Source organism: Rana temporaria, chromosome 13, assembly GCF_905171775.1.
Source record: "Rana temporaria chromosome 13, aRanTem1.1, whole genome shotgun sequence".
Classification (NCBI taxonomy): Eukaryota; Metazoa; Chordata; class Amphibia; order Anura; family Ranidae; genus Rana; species Rana temporaria.
Genome location: NC_053501.1, coordinates 54,836,812 through 54,861,609, shown reverse-complemented (window position 1 = coordinate 54,861,609; position 24,798 = coordinate 54,836,812). Strand labels below are relative to the sequence as shown.

The window sequence follows — 24,798 nt, the reverse complement described above, 5'->3', positions numbered from 1 at the left end:
TCATGAAATACTTACCTCGGAACGAGGTAGGGAACTTACCTGGTCCACGCCGAGCGTGTCTTCCGGGTATCGCCGCTCCAGCGCTGTGATTGGCTGGAGCGGTGATGACGTCACTCCCGCACATGCGCGGGAGATTTCAATCCGGCATGGGTCGACGGGGCCGGCCCTTCAGCCGAGGATCCCCCCTGCGCATGCGCCGCTGCAAGATCCTTTATACCTACAGGTAAGCCTTATTATAGGCTTACCTGTAGGCAAAAGCCAAAAAAGTGGGTTTACAACCACTTTATCCCCTTCAGCACCCCCTACAGGTTAACCCCTTCGCTTCCAGTGTAATTTTCACAGTAATTCAGTGCTATAAAAATGCACTGATCGCTGTAAAAATGACAATGGTCCCAAAATGGTGTCAAAAGTGTCCGATGTGTCCGTCACAATGTCGCAGTGATGATAAAAATTGCTGATCGCCACCATTACTAGTAAAAAAATTATAAATAAAAATGCCATGAAACTATCCCCTATTTTGTAGATGCTATAACTTTTGCGCAAATTGATCAATAAACGCTTATTTCGATTTTTTTACCAAAAATATGTAGAATACATATCGGCCTAAACTGAGGAAAAAAAAATGTATACATTTTTTGGTGATATTTATTATAGCAAAAAGTAAAAAATACATTTTTTTTTTAATTGACGCTCTATTTTTGTTTATAGCGCAAAAAATTAAAACCGCAGAGGTGATCAAATACCACTAAAAGAGAGCTCTATTTGTGGGGAAAAAAAAAAGACATCAATTTTGTTTGGGAGCCACGTCGCACGACCGCGCAATTGTCAGTTAAAGCGACACAGTGCCGTATCGCAAAAAGGGGCCTTGTCCTTTAGCAACAAAATGGTCCGGGGCTTAAGTGGTTAAAGAAAATGTCTAGTTTTCTAGAAAACTGAGTATAATGCAGGAAGACTTGCATTTAAAGGGGTGGTTCACCCTAAAAACGACTTTTTTTTATTACAATGGCCCCCCACATTACAATACGATTAAGGCTCTTATTTTTTTGAAGCTGTACATACCTTTGTACAGCATATTCACCCGTTGCGAGTCCCGCGGGAGTGGGCGTTCCTCACATGTCTGTGATTGACATTTTGCCCAAAAACGAGCTCCCCCCGTCGCGTAAGCCGCGTCACGATTGGCGAAAGGAGCCGAACGGCGATGCGCATGCGCAGTATAGCACCGACTCGCCGTTCGGCTCCTTTCGCCAACCGTGACGCGGCTTACGCGACGGGGGGGAGCTCGTTTTTGGGCAAAATGTCAATCACAGACATGTGAGGAACGCCCACTCCCGCGGGACTCGCAACGGGTGAATATGCTGTACAAATGTACAGCTTCAAAAAAAGTAATAAGATCCTTAATCGTATTGTAATGTGGGGGGCCATTGTAATAAAAAAAAGTCGTTTTTAGGGTGAACCACCCCTTTAAGGCAGTCACAAAATTTGATTTCTTCTTTAATGCCATGCTAAAGTTTGAGTGCTCTGTACGGACTCTCATGAGACTCACTATTGATCCAATACTGAGAATGATCAACAGTCATGAAAAAGCCACTATATGGATAATTAGACTGAGGAAGTATTAGATTTCCTATCAGGTTATTAGGACTATCTGCAGCTCTGTTAGAGAGATTTTCCCCTCTCTCACCATCACAGTAACAACAGTTTCTCTTGAAAGTCTAAAGCCTCCAGCACATGATCGCACTTCCATCAGACAAATCCGTGGATTTTGGTCCGAAGGGCGTTGGCCATGAACTTGGTATGCATACAGACGGCACAACATTTTCAACTAACAAAACCTAAATACTAGGAATTATATAACAGCTTACCTGTAAAAATCATTTTCTTGGAGTACATCACGGGACACAGAGCCTAGTAATTACCAAGTGGGTTATATTCCACCTTCAGGTGCTGGACACTAGTGTAATCAATTAGACAGAAAGTTTCCTCCCTATATAACCCCTCCCATACTGGGAGCACCTCAGATTTTGTAGCAAAGCGATAAGTGTTCCAATATCCCCAAACAAGAGGGGCGGGAGCTCTGTGTCCTGTATTGTACTCCAAGAAAAGGATTTTACAGGTAAGCCGTTATAAAAATCCTATTTTCTTATCGTGCATCATGGGACACAAAACCTAGTAATTACTAAGAGGGACGTCCCAAAGAAACGCCTACTGAGGGGGGGGGGGAGACACAAATAACGCAGACCGCCATAAGATGTGAGGACCTATACTGCTGCCTGCAGCATACTGCGCCAAAAAGCGACATCCTCTTGCCGTCTTACATTCACCTGATAGAAATTAGTGAACGTAAGCACCGATGACCAAGTTGCGGCCTTGCAATCTGAGTCATAAAGGCTTGGTAATGCACCACGCATGAAGAGCTTACTATCCTGGTAGGGTGCACTCTAAAAGAAACAGGGGGAAACCCTCTCTTTAAACCACAAGCCTGAATAATAACCTGATGAATCAACATTGAAAACAGTTGATTTAGATGCTGCCTGGCCTTTCCTTGGGCCTCCTGGTAGCGCAACATCATCAGTTTTCCGTATCCGAGCAGCTGCTTCAGATAGGCCTTGACTTTTCTTACTCTAATGAGAAAGTGTGTAACCATTTTAATAGCTGATCTGAACACTGCCTGCCCATTTCTAGGGTCTTCTGGCAGCACAACAAAATGTCAGTTTCCTATATCTGAAAATTTTTAACCGCTCTTATGATTGAGAGAAAAGCAATAACTTTTCCTTCCGCAGAACAAGGTTCTGGAAAAAAGAAAGGCAAGACTATCTTGATTCAAATTAAAACTAGATCCTTCTAGGAAATAAGGCTGGTGAGGATTTAACATCACCCTATCCTTAAGAATAATTAAGTATGGCTCTATACAAAGAAAGTTGCCAATACTGAAACGCTCTTGCGGAGGCTACTGCAACCAAGAACACCAATTCCCTTGTTAGAAGGATGAAGGGAAATATGGTGCATCGGCCCAAGGTGCCGACCTTGTAAGCCGACAAAACTAGACCAAATTCCCTGAGCACAAGGGCGACCTAACTGGCGGACTTATATGCGTTACCCTATGTATAATGCATTTTAAGCACTACTGTGTGTACAAGTACCCTTGTGTGACCAAGTCTCTGTGTGATCAAGCACCCCTGTGCGATCCAGCATCTTTATGCAATCAAGCATTTTAATGCAATTTTAGGCATTTCTGTGAAAACAAGCCTCTCTGTGTGACCAAGTATCCTTGGGCAATCAAGGACTTGTGTGACCCGGCAACCTTGTGTGATCCAGCATCTTTATGCAATCAAGCATTTTTATGCGACTTTAGGCATTTCTGTGCAAATAAACCTCTCCATGCGACTTAAGCACTTTAATGTGACCAAGCATCCTCATGAGACTATGTAAAAAACATGTAAACGCATACAAACAGAAACATGTATCTTTATGTGATCAACGGTAAACATGTTCTGTTACTTGTTTTTACCCCACATGCATTTTGAACATTCCAAACATGTATTTTATGCAAACATGTGGACTGGTAAAGGGGAAGTTATCCCCTGCAGACTTGCGTTTCCGCAATCATGCGATATAGCTGTTGTGCATTAGCAATGTGCACCAGCAACTGTGCATCCCAGTTGTGCGTTTGGTTAGCCTGAAGCCAGCACCAGGATGAGGACCCTGTGGAGGTTTTTCTAGCAACCTATAGAATTTTTTTTTTTTTTTTAAACCCCAAGGAGGAGACAGAGGCTTTGGCCGTCTAGGCTAAGTTATATGCAGGATGAATCTCTGAAAAAGACTGCAGCTGCAACTCCAGAACTTGCAAGGCTTCTGATAGCTCCTCCTCTCGTTAGACTGCACCTGTTCCCTGTCCTCTGATGGTGAACTATCACCCTCCGGTCTTTTAATCCTTTTGTTTGAGGATTTAGAGCAGGGGAAGGGGCACACCCCGGTTTCTGCTTCTTGCGAGGATGCTGTGAATATAGCAGTTAACCTCTTATAGACCAACAAATGCAATGCACAAAATGTCCAAACTGACATATGCGGGGAGGCTACAATGTCTGACAGGGCCGATGGCTCAACCTGTGGGCTGCCTCAAGTCTCTACAGGGGAGGATGGTATCATGCAGGCATGGTAAGGGCCACCAGATTCAGATGGCGATACCCTGGTGCCCTTTTATATTCCTGAACCTTTTCTACAGGGAGACGAAAGTCCTAAGCTAAAAGCAGAGGAACTTAACAAAAGGTGCATCAACAGCTGAACTTAGTCTAGCAAAAAAAACAGCTGGCTTTACAGAGCTCTGACGTCTGGGCTTTTTTGAAGGGCCCGCCCTGCGTCTGCACCATAAGCCGGCGAGCACGTGCAGCAACCACATCGCCCGCCTACAAAAGCACACGCGCGTAGGCAAATGGTGGAGGCGGGGGGAGCGAGAGATCCCCCAAGGAGCGCCATGGACCCGGACTACGAGGGACTCCCCCCACACAACTGTGGCAGAGCCTGAAGCGGAGGAAGTGAGCAGCTCAACAGACCGGCTAACACTGAGCTTTCGTTCCTGGAGAGCATGGTAAGCGAAATACAAGGTATGTCTCTTTACTGCCTCTAGTGGCGGAAAACAGAGAAGACATGCAGATACTCATGGAAGACAATCCTTAAGGTATTTACCTAGGATTGTCTTCACTTACCTTATCCCCGCTGCAGGATACTGCTGAGCACAGACAGACCCAATCTTCACCCATCACCACGGGTTGTCAACAGACCTTCAGGGACCGGGATCCAAGACAGGGTTTCCACTCCCCTGGACCTGTACCGCATCCTGCCAGAAATCTTTTGGTATGTGGTTATAACCATAGTACTGGAACCCAGGATCCAGCCCTCCGAAGAGAGGCATTACAGGGGAAAACCTCATGCTTCGGATAAGAGGCCCCAGGTACCATCCACTTTGGCCCAAGGCACTTTGGATGGATCTGGTTTTTATGGAGGCGATTTAAATCCAGCATGGATCCCTCCAGTGGAGCTCCTCAGAGCACATCTTCACTCGTGACCAACACCTTAGACACTGGCGAACAAACTGAGGTGCTCCCAGTATGGGAGGGGTTATATAGGGAGGAAACTTCCTGTCTAATTGATTACACCAGTGTCCAGTACCTGAATGTGGACTATAACCCACTTAGTAATTACTAGCCTCTGTGTCCCGTGATATACGATAAAGAAATGTGTTTTTTCTGCTCTTTAGCGCCACCCTTTGGGCAACTTTTGCTAATGTGTCTTAATGTTTAACATTGGTTCGGAGCAGGCAAGTTTGTACTTTGGATTTTAGTTGGACGGATTTGTGTACACACGATCGGATAATCCGACGTAACAGATTTATTACCAGACAGTTGGTGAGCATGAACAGCAAACAATTGTCTGATGGAGCATACACATGGTCGGATTATCTGACACAACACGTCTATCAGACAATTATTATCGTAAAATTGGATCGTGTGTACAGCCTCAAGAGGTTTTGCAACAGGAACAAAGTTGCGGGGGGGGGGGAGGTTCTTTCCTTCCCCTACTTTACTAAAATAATTAGTTACCGATTAAAATTTTCGTGTTCGATTAATCGATTTTATTTAATCAATTAATTGACTAATTTCGATTAATTATAAGGCACACAGTTTTTACCATATTTTTTTTTTATTAAACTTTAAGACGTATCGGATCATTTTTCGGATCCCCAACATATATAGTCCCCACTGTAACATACACATCTCCCCCCATACTGTAATATACACATCTCCCTGCTCTTACCAGAATAGAAAGGACAGCAGGCAGACCCGTCCGCAGACGACACAAGCAGGCGGGTGATGACGTCAGTGCGCCGCTACTAGGCCACTGCCGAGTGTACCAAGATGGCTGTGGCCCTGGAGCTAGGCCGAAGCCGCGGCCTTTCCTATGGGCGAGACAGCGGATGCTCAATCCGCGGATCGTACGATCAAAATTATTTTGATCGATCAAAGAAATTACCGATTAATCGAGGAATCAATTGTTAATTTTCACAGCCCTAAAAATAATAATTTTTAATTTCTATGTTGCAGTTGGAGATTTTTACTTTCCATGTCTGGTGAGACTACTGTCACTGAGGGCAATATATCGGACAGAGCCTTGGATAGCACTAAAAATCCAACATGAGTTCAAAACCTTCCGCACACTGTCCACAATTAAAAAAAAATGGTTTGCACATACGCAAGAATTCCTTGGACAGAATTTGGAATGGTTACAAAAATGCAGACCTAATGAGCGGTAGAAGGATGAATAACTAGCATTCTGGTAATGGTAATAATGCAGTAAAAACCATAGAGCAGTTATTTCCCTAGGATGTGAAAGGCATTCTTCAGATGCTGCCATTTGATGATATTTATGGACTACCAAAAGTACTTTTGCCTCCAAAGTGGCTTGTAAGGGGGGAAACAATATAGATCACACAAAGTTTTCTAACTGCATGATCAATAATCCACCACATAAGCCTCAGCTATGAATAGCTGCAGGTAGCTCATTGATATTTTAATGTTTCTTGATCAAGCTGAAATAGCAGACTTGGTTTGTCCCAGGACATATTTCATACAGGTACATAGGGCAGAGCTACGTTTGATCAATATGGAGGAACATTACGAAATTAGCAAGCAGCCAGTTAAAAATTTACTTGCAGCCTACATGCGCACAGGCAGTTTGGCCCGCCAGTATTTGAGATGAGCTCAGACATATTCATACACAAGACTAAACTGACTAAGCTATCCACCCAGGATGTATTTTGTAGTCCAGCCAGTGAGCAGGGCCGACAACGCTGGTAGGGATTTAAGTGTAACAGAAAGGCACTGCATTGTCAGCTCACTGGACAGGTCAATAATGTTTTGTACCTACTGCATCTTTCATGGGATAAAACAAGGAGGGATAAATATATGGGGGATACATGTAGCCCAAATCAAACATAGTACCGCTCAAATGCTCCCCAAAATCTGTCGGATCAGCATGTGGATAAACGGATACAAGACAGGGGGGAATCATCTAGTAGACTAACAAAATGGTGACTATCTGCACAAAATTTACTCCCTGTTGCAAAAAATATGAAAAATTACAGATGGGTAAAAATTGGCTTCTGTTCTCCACTTGTAGAGATGCATTTTGCACTTTTCGGGGTTTAAAGTGTTACTAAACCCACAACAGTAATATCAGTCTGTATATGCAGTAAAGTATGCTTGTTATGCTCACTGTGGAACCTAAGGGGATAATCTTTTGCATTATGTATAAAGGCTGTTTGATCCCATCTTCTCTGATCCTCCAAAAAATAACCCGATATTTACAGAGCCAGGGGACAGGCTGCACATGCTCAGTTTTTTCTTTCTTGGGAGGGTGCATGCATGTCCAGACAGGGGATTCGGGGAGAATGAAAACTCCTCCTACAAGCTTTACTAGGAACTGATGGAAGTCATAGGACTGCTATATACTGCTAATAGAGGTATTTATCAGCTTATAATTACTTAAAATAATTGAATTTCCATGTTCTGTGTACTGTGGGAGACCAGATATAATGAATGCAGGTTCTGCCTAGACAAACATTTGAAAAAAAAAAAAATGGGCCTGTCACAGCATTTCCTTCGTATTCATAGGTAGAAAGTGAGGAAATCATACCCATGTTTATTGTATTAACAAACTAAACATTCCACACAGAAAAAACACAACATGATTTAAACTTTAAAAGAGACTTTTTTTTTTATTATTTAGAAATGCAGTTATATACATAGAACAATTAAAATTAAATTACTTTGTACAAATATTAAAATATTATCTTCAGCCCCACAGCAATGTCCAAGTTGACAGTCAGAGCAGAGGGAATAAAGCTGTGATTTGTTTATAATGTATCATTCTGGCACCAGAGGGGGTTACCTGTCCCTGTACGCAGTCATGCAGTGCCCCATAAACCATACAACACGCAATGACTTCCATAATGCCCAGGGACACCCGGAAGACGGTACTGAGGTTAGACCACCACTGAAGTGGTTCTCTATTGTCATCTTTCATGCAATGTCATAGGGCAGTAACCATAGCTCTGAAATAGTGGGCATAAAGAGGAATCACCTGATATATATTTGAGGGCACTGTTCGAAGAACATAAAGAAATAAAAATATAAAAAAGGAAAAATGAAAAACACCCCAGGATATAAAGCCAAGCCTTGGTAATAGTTGCAGAGGAGTCTGATTAAAAGTATTTACAAACTGGTGAAAGACTGTGCAGCTCATACATTAATGCTCTTGAAAATATTGCACTTTAGAATATAAGGAAGGATGTCTAGTGACAATGCAGCAGGCAAAAGCAACCTAAGGCCTGCCAGCTGTGGTAGCCCAACAAATACCAGCAAGCTCTGGTAGATGAGGTCCAGCAGGTCATGCTACGTCTTGCAGCTCCTCTACAGCTGATGAGCCACAGGCTACCTGATCCTGACTAAAAGGAAACTAAAAAGTGGCACAATGTAAACCAGCAGTGCTGAAATCAGGTCCTCAAGACCCATCAGGGCATGAATCTTAGTGGAATAATAAAGGTTGCTCTCTTACACAATTTACCAATTTATAGAGCAGAGTTTCTACCTCTTAGTGGGCTTTGAGAACCAGAGATTAGTGCCACTGAAGTAAACCACCACTGCAAATGAAGGCCATTTTTGGTTGTATGTCCACTCTATTCATGATTGAGGAAAGTGAATAGGCAAGCTGCAAGGTCCCTCAGTATGGGCCGAATTCAAAAAATGGCTGACCCTTTTATATATGCGACAGGCCCACATTTTCAAAAAGTGCATCTTTTTTGCTCAACTGATATTTTGTTTTTAGCTGTAAAAAGAAAAAAAAATTATATATATTATATATGTTGTTGCATGCCTGCATGTTAAAACCCCACTGCAACAGTGCCGGCTCTGAACAGTCGCTTAGAAAACAAAACTAAAAAAAAGGCCCCAAAAAAGCATACAGGCTGCAACAAAAACATGAACACACAAATATACACACGCACTCAAAACCATACACACCTACTCAAGGTGTCTTGTGTAGGTGTGTATGTGGCATTAGTCTTTTGTAGTAAATGAAATATACAAACATACTCAGATACACGCATTTGCAAAATTCCAATCTCCCTTATTTCCTCTCACTCCTGCCAGCAGCTCCCATATCTTCCTATATAAAAAAAACTTGATACACTCGATGCATCCATTTCCTTGAGTTCCTGGTCAACTTAATGAACCTGACATTATATGTATGAAACACTGTTGGCAAGGATGGCCCTTTCACAGTGTTTAATATACCCCCCTCCACACTCATATCATATTCAATTCCCATTCTTGACATCTCCACCTTGGCCTTTCTGGCACAACTCATTCTTTGTTAGGCTGCGGTGTTGGAATGGGATTATGAACAAGGATGTCTAGGATCCAGTTCTCAGGAGCACCGCGTGATACCTGAAATATTTCCAGGTATTCCATACAGGGATTCTTATACAGGGCTATACATTTGTAGCTTAAAGGGAAAACATTTTAAAACCACGCATCTATGTGGCACGGCTCTGATACAGCTGCTTAAAGCGGGGGTTCACCCTATAAACAAGAAAAATTTTTTTTTTTTCTTCTAGCATAAAATCAGGCATTGTAGCGCGAGCTACAGTATGCCTGTCTCGAATTTTTTATCCCCGTACTCACTGTGCAATCGTACATAGACGATTCCGACTGCCCACGGGGAATGGGCGTTCCAATCCAGACGGAAGGTGATTGACGGCCGGCTCTGGCGCGTCACGCTTCTCCGGAAATAGCCGAAATAGGCTTGGCTCTTCACGGCGCCTGCGCATAGCCTGTGCGCAGGCGCCGTGAAGAGCCGAGACCTACTCCGGCTGTCTTCGGGGAGCGTGACGTGCCAGAGCCGGCCGTCAATCATCCTCCCTCTCCATAGGCACGCCCATTCCCCGCGGGAGTTGGAATCTATAATGTACCAGTACACTGTGAGTACGGGGATAAAAAATTCGAGACAGGCATACTGTAGCTCGCGCTACAATGCCTGATTTTATGGTACAATGTTGACACTGAGGGTGAACTACCGCTTTAAGTTGTGCATTTTGGAAAACTCTGCATTACATTTAGGCATAGATTTTGTACGGATTTAGATCTTATATACGGTCTTCACACCTTTGCTGAACAATAAAAACGGGTTTATTGTCTTCTAACTAGATAAAATCCTGGCCAGTTGACTAAATATACGAGAGATGAAGTGTCCTACATTTTTGAGAAATGTAAACTAATAGAATCATCTTGAAGTGGATTATTAGACATACAGGAGCTACTATACTAAATTACAATATTTCCATGTCTAGTGCTCTAGGTATAGATTTAGCACGTGCACCAGTTTTAATTTATTTTTTTGGGCATCCCACATCATCTGGGAGTCCCATACGTATGGAGCAATGAATCTTACCCCAATGCATGATATGTATCTCTCGATAGAACTTATATTTTAAAATGTTCCTCCTTTTTAAAAGTTACAAAATGCTTTGCAGTAACTTAATGGTAGACACATATCCCATACAAAATGCCAAACCACCAGCACAGCCTATTCAGGGGTCATGGAGATGTGCTGCTCCTCTGGTACAATCATTACTAGAAGATATCAATCAAACCTATTTTTAAAAAGGCAAACCTCAATAGGCAAAGTGCAGTAAATCCATGTTTCAATCACCTTTGAGTTATTCAACATTGGTTACTGTACATGGTTTCTCCTTTCATTATGAAGTCTGTAATGATCATTAACAGAAGAGTGAACTGAATAAGCCTCTAATGGGGAAAGCAGCCAGCGTGAGAAGTGGTCTACACCTTAGGTGTTGGAAAAGTCCTTGTCCAGTGATGCTTGCGAAGACAGCGAATATTGCACTGGACAATGAATTTTGTAGCCACCTGAATTAGATGGCTTAACCTGAGACAAGAGTCTTCCCTTGGGAACCATGTAAATATATTCCAATTATTTGAAAGCGTCTTATGGAGGTCCACAACAACATTTGTGTGTGCTGAAATCACTAGGAAGGCCAAGAGGTATTAATATTTAGTAGGAAAACGTGCCAGGCAATGTATGATCCAGCCCATATCACAGGAATATTCGTATATAGGTTACAGCATAACACATACATTTTAAATAGAGTTGTACACCTCTGCAAGCGTGGCTCAGACAACCTGCTCCCAGCATTGTGTAGATGGGGAACAAAGTGTCTGTGCTAAGTGGGTTGGTGGGGTGAGGGAGGCACATGTCTGCTCCAAAACTCCTGTCCATACAGGAAATGCAGAGCAGAAGATTGTAGGGATCCCGCAGGGTTGAGTGAGGCATCAGATCTCTTCAAGCTTCTTTTAGCAGAGGGATATCTGGGGAGGAGAGATTACGAGAAACTAATTAAAAGAAACCTACAGACATTCCCCGAACACAAGATACATTATATAGCCAATATTTTAAAACGGTTTCCTAGGACATTTTGCTGTTGAGGTAAGGTACCTAAAGCTATACACATGCAACACAAGCTTTTTTTTAATGGCATTGGAACATTGTGTGAGACCAGGAAGGGTTGCCAAAGCTCCTATATGGAGAGGGCACCAGGGCTTAGGGCTGATAGGCAGCAAAGAAGCAGCTTTTATCACCTTGGAGTCTGCCCTACAGACATACAACGTTGTATACTAATAATTTTTTGGCCGATACTTAAAAAGTGGAGCAAATGGGCAAAATATAGCTTTGGCAAGAGTGGGTAAAGTTGAGGGACCAAAAGATTATCATCATTCAGGATAGCTTCGGAAGATATAAACAATGTAAAAAAAAAAAAAAAAACAACTTAGTTGATTCCCTGAACCCCACCTACCCTTATATCTTCCTCTCACACAACTAGCTGTTGAAACATAATTGAAGAAAAAGGAGCAAAATGTACTCCCAAGCTGAATTACCCTCCAATTAACCCATACAAGTCAATCCATGTAATTCAATCAGTATTTGAAACTCCTGAAGAAAAAAAGGGGGGGGGGGTGGATATTATATCCCATTCATATCCCTGAAACGCACTGGATGGTTGTCTCTGTGCCTCTTCGATGACATCAATTGTGGACTCTCCTAAACACATGGTGCTCCAGTTAACTACACTTTCCTGTTCAGTCAGCTGTAGAAATGCTCAGGTACGAATTAAAAAAGTTATTCCACCCAAAAGGGTTCTCAACACACCTGTTGCTTTTATAAAGACCCCCATTTTTTTCTGCCAGACCTCATTTATTTCATCGTTTTAGAAAATAAACCAAATGGAGTAGAAACACCGAAAACTCCAAGATGTGCAAAAACACAGCTAGAAGCAACTCTGAGGAGATCTACAGGAGCTCCCAACAAACATTAGAGACCAGGGAGTGTCTTAGTATCCTAGACCAACTATAAAATCTTTTGGTGAAAAGACCCTTTAATTGTTGGGGGATATTTATTACAACTTACACCGGTTCAATGCAGACTGGGCATAATTCCTGATCTTTGGAAGCAAACCCCTCTGCCAACAATAAGCCACTGGTCGCTAAATTGAACGACATTAGATCAATGGAAAGCCTGGTGGCTTCACGTTATAACAGAGAAAATTAATCCAGGGACACTTGGATGCCATGGATGGTGTTACACTTGCTCTACTCAGTACATTGACACAATAGCCAGAACCCCAACATTGAATGGCTGGGACCTCCGTTTTTCCTTGGATTGTTCCTTTTTTTTTCCCCAACCTCAACTCTCAGCATTTTAGATATAATTGATCAGACCTGGTATTGAGACACACATTCCCAAAGTTTTCCTTTGCTTTCCTCCCAATTCCCTTGATACTATGGAAGGAGGACATTTCTACGTTTAAAAAATATATGTTGTATCCGTTGAGCCGAATCAGAGATCTGCAATGTACATTGTGACAATTATTCCCCCAATTATACGCTATGATGTGTACTGATGCTGCTTATACTACTTTACTTTTTCAGAGCACACTTCTTAAATAAAAAATTTAAGAAAATGTTGGAGGCAAATATCCCTTGTAGCCTGTTCTATATTGTGTCTGGCCCAATCAACCTACTGACCAGCATGCAGGATTCACAAAGAGCAGCAAAGCTTCCAGGTGGACTGAACACATCTCTAGGCAAAGTAGGGAAGGCTCAGCATTTTGTGCTGCTTAAAGCGAACCTGTGGCCAAATCATGCATGTTAAATTATTTACATATTCTAAACAAGCAGTAAAAGCACAAGCGACACCCTCATTGTTTCATGCAACTATATGCCTTTATAGTACATTTCGAAATGCATATAAAAGTATGTAACGACTTGAAATGTTATTAATACACACCATATGTACTGTATATTTTCATTCAGATTAAGTATAGAAAAAAAATTGAAATCTGTGCATCCATAAGCAGATTAAATATTCTGAATGCCTCTAAAATGTACGTGTGTGTGTGTGTGTGTGTGTGTGTGTGTGTGTGTGTGTGTGTGTGTGTGTATATATATAGGTTTATGCTTTTTTTACTTTAACCACTTAACCTCTGGAAGATTTACCCCCCCCCCCTTCATGACCATGCCACTTTTTGCGATACAGTCACTTTAACTGACAATTGCTCGGTCATGCAATGCTGTGCCCAAATAAAAATGTATGCAATTTCCCCCCCCCCCATAAATAGAGCTTTCTTTTGGTGGTATTTGATCACCTCTACGTTTTTTTTTTTTTTTGTGCTATAAACAAAAAAAGACCGACATAAAACATATCCTATATTTAGCCCAATATGTATTCTGCTACATGTTTTTGGTACAAAAAAAAAATCCCAATAAGCGTACATCGATTGGTTTACATGAATATAGCGTCTACAAACCATGGGATATATTTATGGATTTTTCCCCCCCTATACTAGTAATGGCCAAGATCAGCAGGTCATAGCAGGGCTGCGATACTGCGACAGGACGATCCGACACTGACCTACACTTTGCAGCAAAGTGGACACACTTACCTGCTACATGCCTGCTTCATCCACCATCTTGTGTTTTTAACCCCTTTAGGGGTTATTAAAAGTTTTATTTTTCTGCACTTAGAGGCGCCTTGTTTGTTTTTCTGTTCCCATTAGAGATCGCTTGTTTCCCTGAGTGCTGCCTAAAGTGTGTGAAGATCTGCTACCCTCTCCAACACAGACTTTATCTGTCAGTATTCAAATTCTTGGAGCGCCCTGGATATACACATTTTTCTGACACTAATACAGCGATCATACTAAAAATATGCAGTCAATGTACTAATGACACTGGCTGGGAAGGAGTTAAACATCTAGGGCAATCAAAGGGTCAACTGTGTCTAGCCTGTGTTTTTGTGTACACCGTGTGCTGGTTTAACTTGGGGGGGGGGGGGGGGGGGGTCGACTCTAGTCCCTGCTTTGAAGGAACACAGGATCGATCGATCCCTTTCCCCGTGTCAGAACTGAGATATGCCTTGATTACATAGGCATATCTCAGTTGTCTATGTATTGCAGAGGATCGGCGGGTGCTGGAGGACATCAAGTGCTCGACACCCGCGGATCAGCTTCTGCTGCGAAGAATCACAGCAGAAGCGGCCCCTACAGGCGGAAATTGAGAATCAAGTATATATATGTGATCCTGCTCACAGCTGCCCAACCTGCAGCAATAAAACTGCTATAGGGTGCTCGGCAATTGGTTAATATCACTTTAAGGGTAAATAAGTTAATGTCCATACTGGGAAAAAGTGCACTTTAAAATTAGTCTTAAAAAGCATAACGCAACTATCACTTGAAATTAACTATATATAATATATGTGTTAATGTATCAGCATGACCTCTACTTACCATCTGTATATTCCTCAGAAGAGAGTGAAAGAAGACTCTGCACATCGCTGTTTTCAGAGTCAGCTCCCTCCCTTCCCAGTGTCCGTCTCTGTGCTCCAGACACCCACTGGGAAGAAGTCTGATGGACGAGTACAGTCTCTGATCGCTGTGAGCTGCCAGCTGTGCATTGTGAATTATGTGCCATGGCTGGGCCAGCGGCCTGAGCATTCTGTAGAGATTGTCCTGGTATGCTGGAGCCGGGTACTTCCTGCTGTATATCCTGCTCTTCTCCTGGTCCTTCAGATAATACAATCTGCACACGAGAGCTGGCAGATGGGATACAATTTCCTGCACTGCCATAAACCGCTTCTTCATACGAAGGAAGGGCTACCTGCACCCCATCAACCATGATGGAAACTTGCTCCCCCGTCATGTGCGTTTCACGCCTGTATCAGATCATACAAGAAAAATAATTAAAAGTCATGAAGGCTTCAAGTGTCCTTTACAGAAAACTCTACTACCGGTAAAACATGATCAAACATATAAAGTAGCTCAGTGAGTCACTGTCATTTAAAAGAAGCTTGTATTGGATGAAATAGAGGGCTGAACTAGCTGACCTTAACTTTTGTCGCTGCCATTTGCTTGTCGCTCTGGCCTGGATCAAGTGTGCGTATCAGAAAAGTCATAGTGATGTCAGAACTCCTGATTGTTGGAGTGCAGAACATTTTCATATCGGTGCATTTATTAAACTGGTATGCCAGTAAGATTTTGACTATCACTGGGCGATCTGTTTGTTTCTACCAAATAGAACCCTAAAAATCAGTGGTGCAAAATAATTCAGCAAGAGGTTTATGGTTGGGGGCCATGAATAGAAAGCGTTCTCCTGGATAAAACTTCACGCATAGCATCCCTTATTGTTTTATGGGGGTCATATCTGTCCATCAGATAATGTATAAATAATCAAAGTTCATATGTAGACAATAGTGATCAACAATGTGAAATCCGCCACTAAACATGTAGAATGCAAACTCACCAGACCCAATGGCTGGCCAAAATGTAGATCAGCAAATCTCGTTCATTACTTAAAGGGGTTGTAAAGGAAAAAATGTTTTCCCTAAATAGCTTCCTTTATCTTAGTGCAGTCCTCCTTCACTTACCTCATCCTTCCATTTTGCTTTTAAATATCCTTATTTCTTCTGAGAAATCCTCACTTCCTGTTCTTCTGTCTGTAACTACACACAGTAATGCGAGGCTTTCTCCCTGGTGTGGAGAAAGCCTCTTGAGGGGGAGGGGGCAAGCAGGAGTGTCAGGACACTCTAATTTGCAGATAGAGAAAGGAGCTGCGTGTTATTGGGCATCCTGACACTCCTGCTCACCTCCTCAAGAGGCTTTCTCCACACCAGGGACAGCAGCAGGAGCCATTGGCGCTCCACTGCAGTCTCAGGCAACGCAGAGGAGAGTCTTGGGCAGCCAAGTCTCTCTTGTAACAATCGCTGGATAGAGATGGGGCTCTGGTTTTAGGGGGTGTTGGAGGGGCTGCTGCACACAGAAGGCTTTTTATCTTAATGGATAGAATCCATTAAAATAAAAAACACCTTCTGCCTTTAAAAGCACTTTAACTTCCAAGTTTTGGTAAACATTTAGCCCCTGTTCACATTAGCGCGATTTCAAAGCCGCACCACTTCAGCGCGACTTCAAAGCCGTGATTTGTACTGCCTGTTTCGTTGATGCTTGTAAATTCATACAACAGAAGTCTATGCACACTGCAATGAAAATTGGTAAAAAAAATAGTGCAGATAACTTTTTCATAATCACTGCGACATGAGCCGCGGCAATATGAACGGTTCCATTGCCAGCAATGGGGTGCAACCTGTCATGCGTTTTTGGAACTGTCAAATCGCATGACAAGTTGCACCGGTGTGAACTGCTATGTAAGGTTTGCTTTCACACCGGATATAGGCAAATAAAAACCGACTAGCCACCAGCTAGATAAAAGCAACACATACACGATCAACATTATTTGCAGAAACATAAATGCCCCAAGCCAGAACAAGCACGTACTACTGTACATTTTAGGGGGGGGGGGGGAAACACACATTTAGGCCCTCTATCAGTTTAAAAATTAGTATATAAATTTTGAAAATGGGGAACAATGAAATGATCACAATATAGGAAAGTTGGTGAAAAGCAGCAGGGGCACGCCAAGTCCCCTCTCCATTGTGAGTCAGCTCATTTTAAGTATCCTTTTATACAAGTACATAAGTAATGTTAATACCCTCTGCCCATGTACATAAGTAATGTTAATACCCTCTGCCCATGTACATAAGTAATGTTAATACCCTCTGCCCATGTACATAAGTAATGTTAATATCCTCTGCCCATGTATGAATGTTTCACAACAATCAAACATAAAATTTACAAAAGAAAAAATAAATAAAAAACTCACAATAAAAATATCAACAGCTATAACCTTGCAATAAATAACCATTTTCTAAATGTTCAAACTGATTTGATACATTTTCAGTATGCAGTGCAGATACCAACCCTAGGGGCCACCTACTCATAGAAGAGACCAACAAAAGTAAAGTGAAAGCTGCCTGACATCATTTACCTCTTGCCATATACAGTATAGTTTTTCTGGTTTTACAGAAACCATCAATTAAACTTTTATTAAATAAAGGAGCGTCTTCAGCTCTAGCTCCGGCTGAAAGCTGCCTCAGGTGAACGTGAACCTGTTGAGACAGCAATATGCTTTCGTACATGATCAATTACGAAGATGTACAGACATTGTGCAACACTCACCTGCTGTGGTGGAAGGACTTGATTTTGGGCTGCAGCAGGACAAATAAGACAATTAGGAGTAGTATCAGGGCCACAGAGCTGGCTGTTGAGGCAACAATGGAAAGTGTGGGGACCCCAATGCTCGTGTTTCTATTGGTGTCTGTAGGAAAAAAAAAAAACATGGAAGTTACAAAGGTTTCCCACTACATTGCAGTGTTAAAGTTTAACCAAAACTTTATTTATTTTATTACTCTTGTTTATATGGTTATCCAGATTTTTTTCTCTCACTTTTTGTCACGGTGACAACCATTTTACAGACAGTAAGGGAGGAAAAAACATCACAGCAACAAAACACATTTTTGTGTGCGTTTTGTTGTTTATCCTTGGGGGGAAAAAAAAAAAGAATAAAAAAATAAAACGGTAAATCGTTGTCACCAGAATACAAAGTGATGGAAAATCTAAAGCACAGGTGTCAAACACAAGGTCCGCGGGCCGAATCCGGCCCTCCAGGCCATTTCATGTGGCCCTCGCACCTCTAGTGTGGCTGCAGGAGAACTCCAGCCCTCCTCTGGTCCTCCTCCAGACCCCTACTTTCAAGCAATGCATGCAGCTTCTTCCCAGCAGCAGCATAAGGAAAGGGGGGGGGTGCACTGTGATGTAAGGGGGACTCAACTTCTGATGGTGGGGTGGTTTTTGACATCTAATGTAAGGGGAGGGGATGCGCTGGACATCTAATCTTACAGATACAACCGGCCCTTTTGAGGGCAATCATAATGCTGATGCGGCCCACAATGAAATAGAGTTTGACACCCCTGATCTAAAGGAAACCCAGAGAGAGGATAAAAGCAGACAGAAGTTTTAATCCTTCCCAACTAGGTGATAAAAAAAATGGCAATGGCAGTGTACAGTTCACCAATCAGACAGATAGCTTCATCATTTTCATTGACTACTTATAGCAATGAATATCTTGAATAATCACACCGGAGTGCGCCTTCCATTGATTCCCATAATACACAACAATCATCGCCGCTTCCTGGAACCAGGTATCCCATATAACAGTGGTTCTCAACCCCTCTAGTGCCGTGACCCCTTGATAAAATTTCCCAAGTTGTGGGGACCCCTAACAGTAGAATTTTCATAGCATAGGTTGTTAGCACCTAAGGCCAGACAAGTAATTTGCGCCCCTAGCCCACGGACATTTAGGGCTCCCCAAGTCCCTTACACTCGTACATTATTAAAACCCCTTCTGGTACATTTTAGGAGTGCTGGCAGGGAGTTCTGATCAGCCAGCTTAGATGCTCTTGATCAAGATCATCTGCTGATCTGAGAACTCTAATCACAGGTAGTGTTACTCACTGTGTCTCCAGATCTGTGGTGTCTCGCAGCAGTGACACCTATGCCGAAATCAGGAGATAGGGTCTCCTCCAGCCCCTCCCACTTCAAATTTCTCACCAGCCAGCTGACCTCTAGTCTATGCCCCACAGCCATGCTGTGAACTGAATGGGCAGGAAAGGGCTCCAGGAGCAGCCCAGCTGGGCGGCCACAGGCTCCAGGGACAGCCCTGCTGGATGGCTGCGAAAAGGCTGAGAGTGCTGCAGGCTTCAGGAACAGCCCAGGATTCGGTCACCCCTGGCAAATTGTCATTTGACCCCCGAGGGGGTCCCGACCCCCAGGTTGAGAACCACTGCCATATAACCATAAGTAAAAGCACTCACCTTGGTTCATTCTACAACTAACTCCCATAGGTGGGTTCCAAGCACCATTCTTGCATGTTAGGAACTTGTAGTCTCCTTTCAGCATGTACCCCTCAGCACAGAAGTACTCTATGACGCTTCCAGAAGTAAACGACTTTTCACAGTGTGGTGGGTGACACATGAATCCACCATTCTCTGGTTCTGGGGGTGGTGGACACACTAAAGAGGAGACAACAAAGAAAAGATATACAAGTATTAGAACACAACTAAGCCAAAATTGCTGCGTTAAGAATTTAATCCTGTACTATAAATGCACAGTAAACAGTATTGAAGAAAATATTGTTGACGCACAAAGTCCATTAACTTATACAAAGGGCTGAAACATTTATGGCAAAGCAACAACTGTGCAAGAGAAACAAGGCGACTGCAATCCAATATTTGCAAGTGATGCTTAAAATAGAGCATTGTTCACGGTCAGTGTTCAGCAAGTTCTGCCGTTTGGTGCTCATTTGGTTAAGGAAAGAAAGGAAAAATTACCAAATGTATTATTCCGAAGAAGATCTTTCCATGTAAACAAACTGTCACCAACTTAAAATGCAGATAAAAAGGCACCTCAAAAATCAAGTATTTTAAAGTAGAAAGAAAGTACCTCTGAGTTTGCTAGAAAATTTGACTCGAGGAATCAATTCCCTACTTGGTCCCCTCCTTCATGGCACATCAAATATTGGGCTTTCTCCAAAAAAATGTTGGCACCCTTTTAAACTAAACTAAACTATGCAAAATATTGAGACACCCTTAGTCTAAAAATGTCAAAAAATACTTAAATGTTACTTATCAATGGGGAACTTGAGCCTGGGATGATGCCCACACACTTCCCTTCACAGAGGCCCTTCTTCATGCCAGTGAAGTGCCCTACCATGACAGAGTCTCCCCATCATCACAGACTCTTACACCCCCCCCCCCCCCCCCAACACTCCCCCTTTTGGTTGCAGCAGAGATGCAGAGGGTAGGAGGTTGAACAGATGGGCTTCTGTCTTGAATGCTAGGGTTGGCCACCTGCCCCGGATTAGCATTATGAGCAGGCATCGTGCAGGCTGGCCGCTAACACCATGGCAGAAAATGAAGTCCTAGAGCTTCAATGGCCGTTATGGTGTTGGCAGATTACCTGCCAATACCATAGTAACTCATGATGCCGATCCAGTGCAAACTGGGTTCCGTGCTCACGGTACCCCAAGGTAACCCAAAACGTCACCCTTGTCGAGAAACACCGATAGCCCTCTCCTCCTCTTGGAGTGTGTCTAACTGCTGCCTGTGCTGGCCCAGCTCCTCTACCCTTCTTACATTACTACATAACCTTTTATGTAGTTGGTGGGGAGGAGCAAAAGGGAAAAATTGGAGATAAAGTCAGTTAAACATCTCCAAGTCTGCTGGGGCTGATGAGATCACATCCAAGGCAGCAGCACCTCAGGGCATTGGAAAGTCTTCACAAGGGAGGATTTTACAGGTAAATAACATGCCTAAAATATGTTAAATGCACATATCTTAGAAGAAGATTTTTGTTGAAATCGAGAGTCAGGCGACAGTGTGTTATAAACTGTGTGAAATATTTGATAGTGTTAAAAAGGTTCCACAAACCTACAGGATATACTGTACTATAATGGGTACTTATTAAAATATACACTTCCCTTTTAAAACCTGTTGTCCTAGAACACTGAAAGGGGTTATATTACTGTAAAAGCAAGAAACTGCTTCACAGACTTCCTCCTTACAGAGCAAATGGATATATAGAATACCGTTAAGTTATACTTACCGCCACTGTGCAGCTAATTTTTCACACACTGGCCCCGATCCTGGTCTTCTGGGGTCCCTCGGCGGCTGTCTCGGCTCCTCCCTGCAAGAACTAACCCCCTTCATAGGCGCTCTCTCCCATGGGGGTTAGTTCTTGCGTGCACGCTCCTGTGATACAGCCGGCGGCTTTAGCCGCAGACTGCATCACTCGGACTTGCTCCCCGGCGAGGCGCACCATTGGATGTGATTGACAGCAGCGCGAACCAATGGCTGCGCTGCCATCAATCCATCCAATCCATGGCCAGACAGAGTGGAGAAGAGGACGTCGGGGGCGAGCGCAGCAGGTGACCTGGCTCAGGTAGGTAAAACGGGGGGGGGGGGGGGGGGGGGGGGGCATCATTGCCAGTTTTTTTTTCACCTTAATGCATAGGAGGTGAAAAAAATAAAAAACAAACCTTTAAAACCCCTTTAAATGTCAGCCCTCACTGCACCATCTCTGCCATGTTTAAAGAACTAGGTTTAATCTCTGTATCTTTGATGTATTAGCCAAAGACAATAGATGTATTCCAAAATAAATAAATAAAAAAAAATACATACATTACATAAATTTTTTATAGAACATGGTGATTCAGCTTGTTTGTCCTGATAACTATTGTAACCAGAACAGAAATGAATGCCTCCAGTGACACCTGTCCAAGATTGGATTTTCCCTCATTCTAGACAGATTTACTCTTCCACCCCATACACCCGGGCTTGACAAATTTGCTTGGAATCTAGGAGCCAGCTAAAAAAGGTTAGGAGCCAGGAAACGGTCCCGTCCCGCCGAGCTTGCGCGCAGAAGCAAACGCTTACGTGAGCGGCGTCCGCATACGAGAGCGGTGTTCAAACCACACGTGAGGTATCGCCGCAGTTGGTAGAGCGAGAGCAATAATTCTACCCCCAGACCTCCTCTGTAAATTAAAACATGCAACCTGTAGAATTTTTTAAATGTCGCCTATGGAGATTTTAAAGGGTAAAAGTTTGTCGCCATTCCACGAGCGGATGCAATTTTGAAGCGTGGCATGTTGGGTATCAATTTACTCGGCGTAACATTATCTTTCACAATATAAAATAAATTGGGCCAACTTTACTGTTGTCTTATTTTTTTAATTAAAAAAGTATTTTGTCCCAAAAAAGTGCGCTTGCAAGACCACTGCGCAAATACGGTGTGACAGAAAGTATTGCAACGACCGCCATTTTATTCTCTATGGTGTTAGAAAGTAGAACCCCAAACATTATATATATTTTTTATTCTAAGTAAAGGGAAGGAGATGGAAACTGGCAGGGAAGCTCCATTAGCATTGCTGGTTGTCTTGTCATACCAATGGGCACCACAAGAGGGTGCCAGATTCCAGAAGGAACCATAGTACTGCGGAAGGCCGCGGCCTCAATTACCGGCCGGCGCAGCCCGACGCGATTGCGCCCAGATTGCCAATTTTAGTCGCAATTGCGACCTGGCGCCCGGGGGTTTGTCGAGCCCTGTCATACACACTATTCGATTTTCTGACGATTTTTGGACTCCTCCCACCACGCAGTCTTCTAGGACACGTCATAGGTCCCAGAAGTCTGCGGACCATTCACAAAGTGCAGCGTGGCTTCTACATGCACAGTGGGCAGCTGCTTGTGAAGCCGCACAGTTGGATTCCCACAGTTCAGATATCGGTGCCGGGGACAGAACACCGATTGAAAGAATTGCTTGGGTGAGCACATCGCTGGATCATGGGACAGGAGTGTCTGTTTATTACAAGTTACAGTTTTTGTAGCTGCTGACTTCTAACAAACAGCAATTTGACTAGAGCTCATCTTTAAGATATCTGTAAAGATAATGATCTTGTAAAATAGGATGCAAATCATGCCTCTTAGTCATTTTTCTTTTGTGTCATAAGACTATAAAAAGGCTGAGGCATTTGTTTTGCCCCGACATACACTTTAGGCCGATTCGCACAGTTGAACCGATCGGGTCCGCCTGTCAGTTTTTCAGAGGAACCCAATCAGGCCAACCACTGCCCCCTATCGCGGCGGATGTAAACAGACATGTGTTCACTTACACCCGCCAACATCCGATCCGCTATAAAACAGACAGAAGGGGGATCCATTTCACAGCCGTCTAGTGGATTGGGTCGGGTGATGTCCATTTACATTTGAACCCCCATATATATATATGTGTGTGTGTGTGTGTGTGTGTGTGTGTGTGTGTGTGTGTGTGTGTGTGTGTGTGTGTGTGTGTGTGTGTGTGTGTGTGTGTGTGTGTGTATGTGTATATATATAATATATATATATATATATATATATATATATATATATATATATATATATATATACACACACACACACACACACACACACACATACACATACATACACACACACACACACACACATATATATATATATATATATATATATATATATACACACACAGCCAACTAGAATAAAGCTACTACAGTGGCCTCAACCGAGGCCCCTGAGGCCCCCAGTATTTAGTGCAAGTAATGCTACAGAAGACTGCAGTAGCCTGCAGATGAGCCACAGCTGTGGTTGGATCCATGTTGTAGGAGACTGTCCTAGACTGGGGACATCTAACATTAGACAGAGTTCTAAACTTTCCACACACTCCTAAAAAAGGTTTTATATGCGTAGTCTCCCATTGGAGAGATTTCCTATTTCTTCGGTGATATCCTCTCACTGGGACAGGAAATAAGGGAAGAGTTTCCTGATGGGGGTCCATAGAGCAATATAAACCCAAGACAGTATCTAACCCTTCCCCACTCTACAAAACTAAACAGAAAACTTTATCTGGAAAATCCTTAGTAAATTGACATTTTTACAGATATCCTCCTGAAGTAGTTTATTCCCGATGTGTGCACAATTAGGCCGATATTCTCTGTAGCTGATATGATGACAGCTATGACATTGCAGACAGCTGGAGTGATGACTGAACTATTTCCTTCAATAAACATTAACCCCTTTCCACCGCCCGACAACACATACATGGGACCTACTAAAAGGCTTACCAGCATTTGTGCTGGGATTGCACTGCACAGCACGGTCTCAGCACAGAGACTGGGCTCTCTCCGAGAACCCTGGGTCTCATATTAATGATTCGGGAACCAGGACTTCCGGCTCCTGAGAACCTAAATCGCTGTTATAGCCTCCGATTGGCTATTACAGTGATCAATCAGTGGGCAGCCAGCTCCTGTGTTTTTTTCCCTCTCCTCTGAATAGAGAAAAGGATACATTGGGGTTGATTTACTAAAACTGGAGAGTGCAGCCGTGTATGGTAGCCAATCAGCTTCTAAACTTTGTTCAGTTAAAGGGTCACTAAATGCAAAGTTTAAAAAAAACAAAAACAAAAAACAAAAAAATAAACATTTTATACTTACCGCCACTGTGCAGTTCATTTTGCACAGAGTGTCCCCTAACCCTGTCTTCTGGGGTCCCTTGGCGGCTGTCTAGGCTCCTCCTCGCAAAAGCTTTCCACCTTCATGCGAGCTCGCATGGTGGAAAGCTTTTGCGAGCGAGCTCCCGTGATACAGCGGCGACTGCATCACTCGGCCCTGCCCACGCTGTGATTGACAGCAGCGCCAGCCAATGGCTGCGCTGCTATCA

General features: G+C 43.1%; 1 protein-coding gene across 1 annotated transcript in view; it reads right to left on the bottom strand.

The window, feature by feature from the left end:
• Nucleotides 1–10,223: 10,223 nt before the first annotated feature.
• SUSD6 (sushi domain containing 6) overlaps nt 10,224–24,798 on the bottom strand; it is a 58,376-nt gene continuing 43,801 nt past the window's right edge. The window contains exons 3-6 of the mRNA XM_040332976.1: nt 19,384–19,581; nt 17,690–17,828; nt 14,909–15,333; nt 10,224–11,438 (exon numbers count right to left, since the gene is read on the bottom strand). Of these exons, the coding sequence (XP_040188910.1) occupies nt 11,413–11,438; nt 14,909–15,333; nt 17,690–17,828; nt 19,384–19,581 (788 nt within the window). The 3' untranslated portion in view covers nt 10,224–11,412. The remainder of the gene's footprint in view (nt 11,439–14,908; nt 15,334–17,689; nt 17,829–19,383; nt 19,582–24,798) is intronic.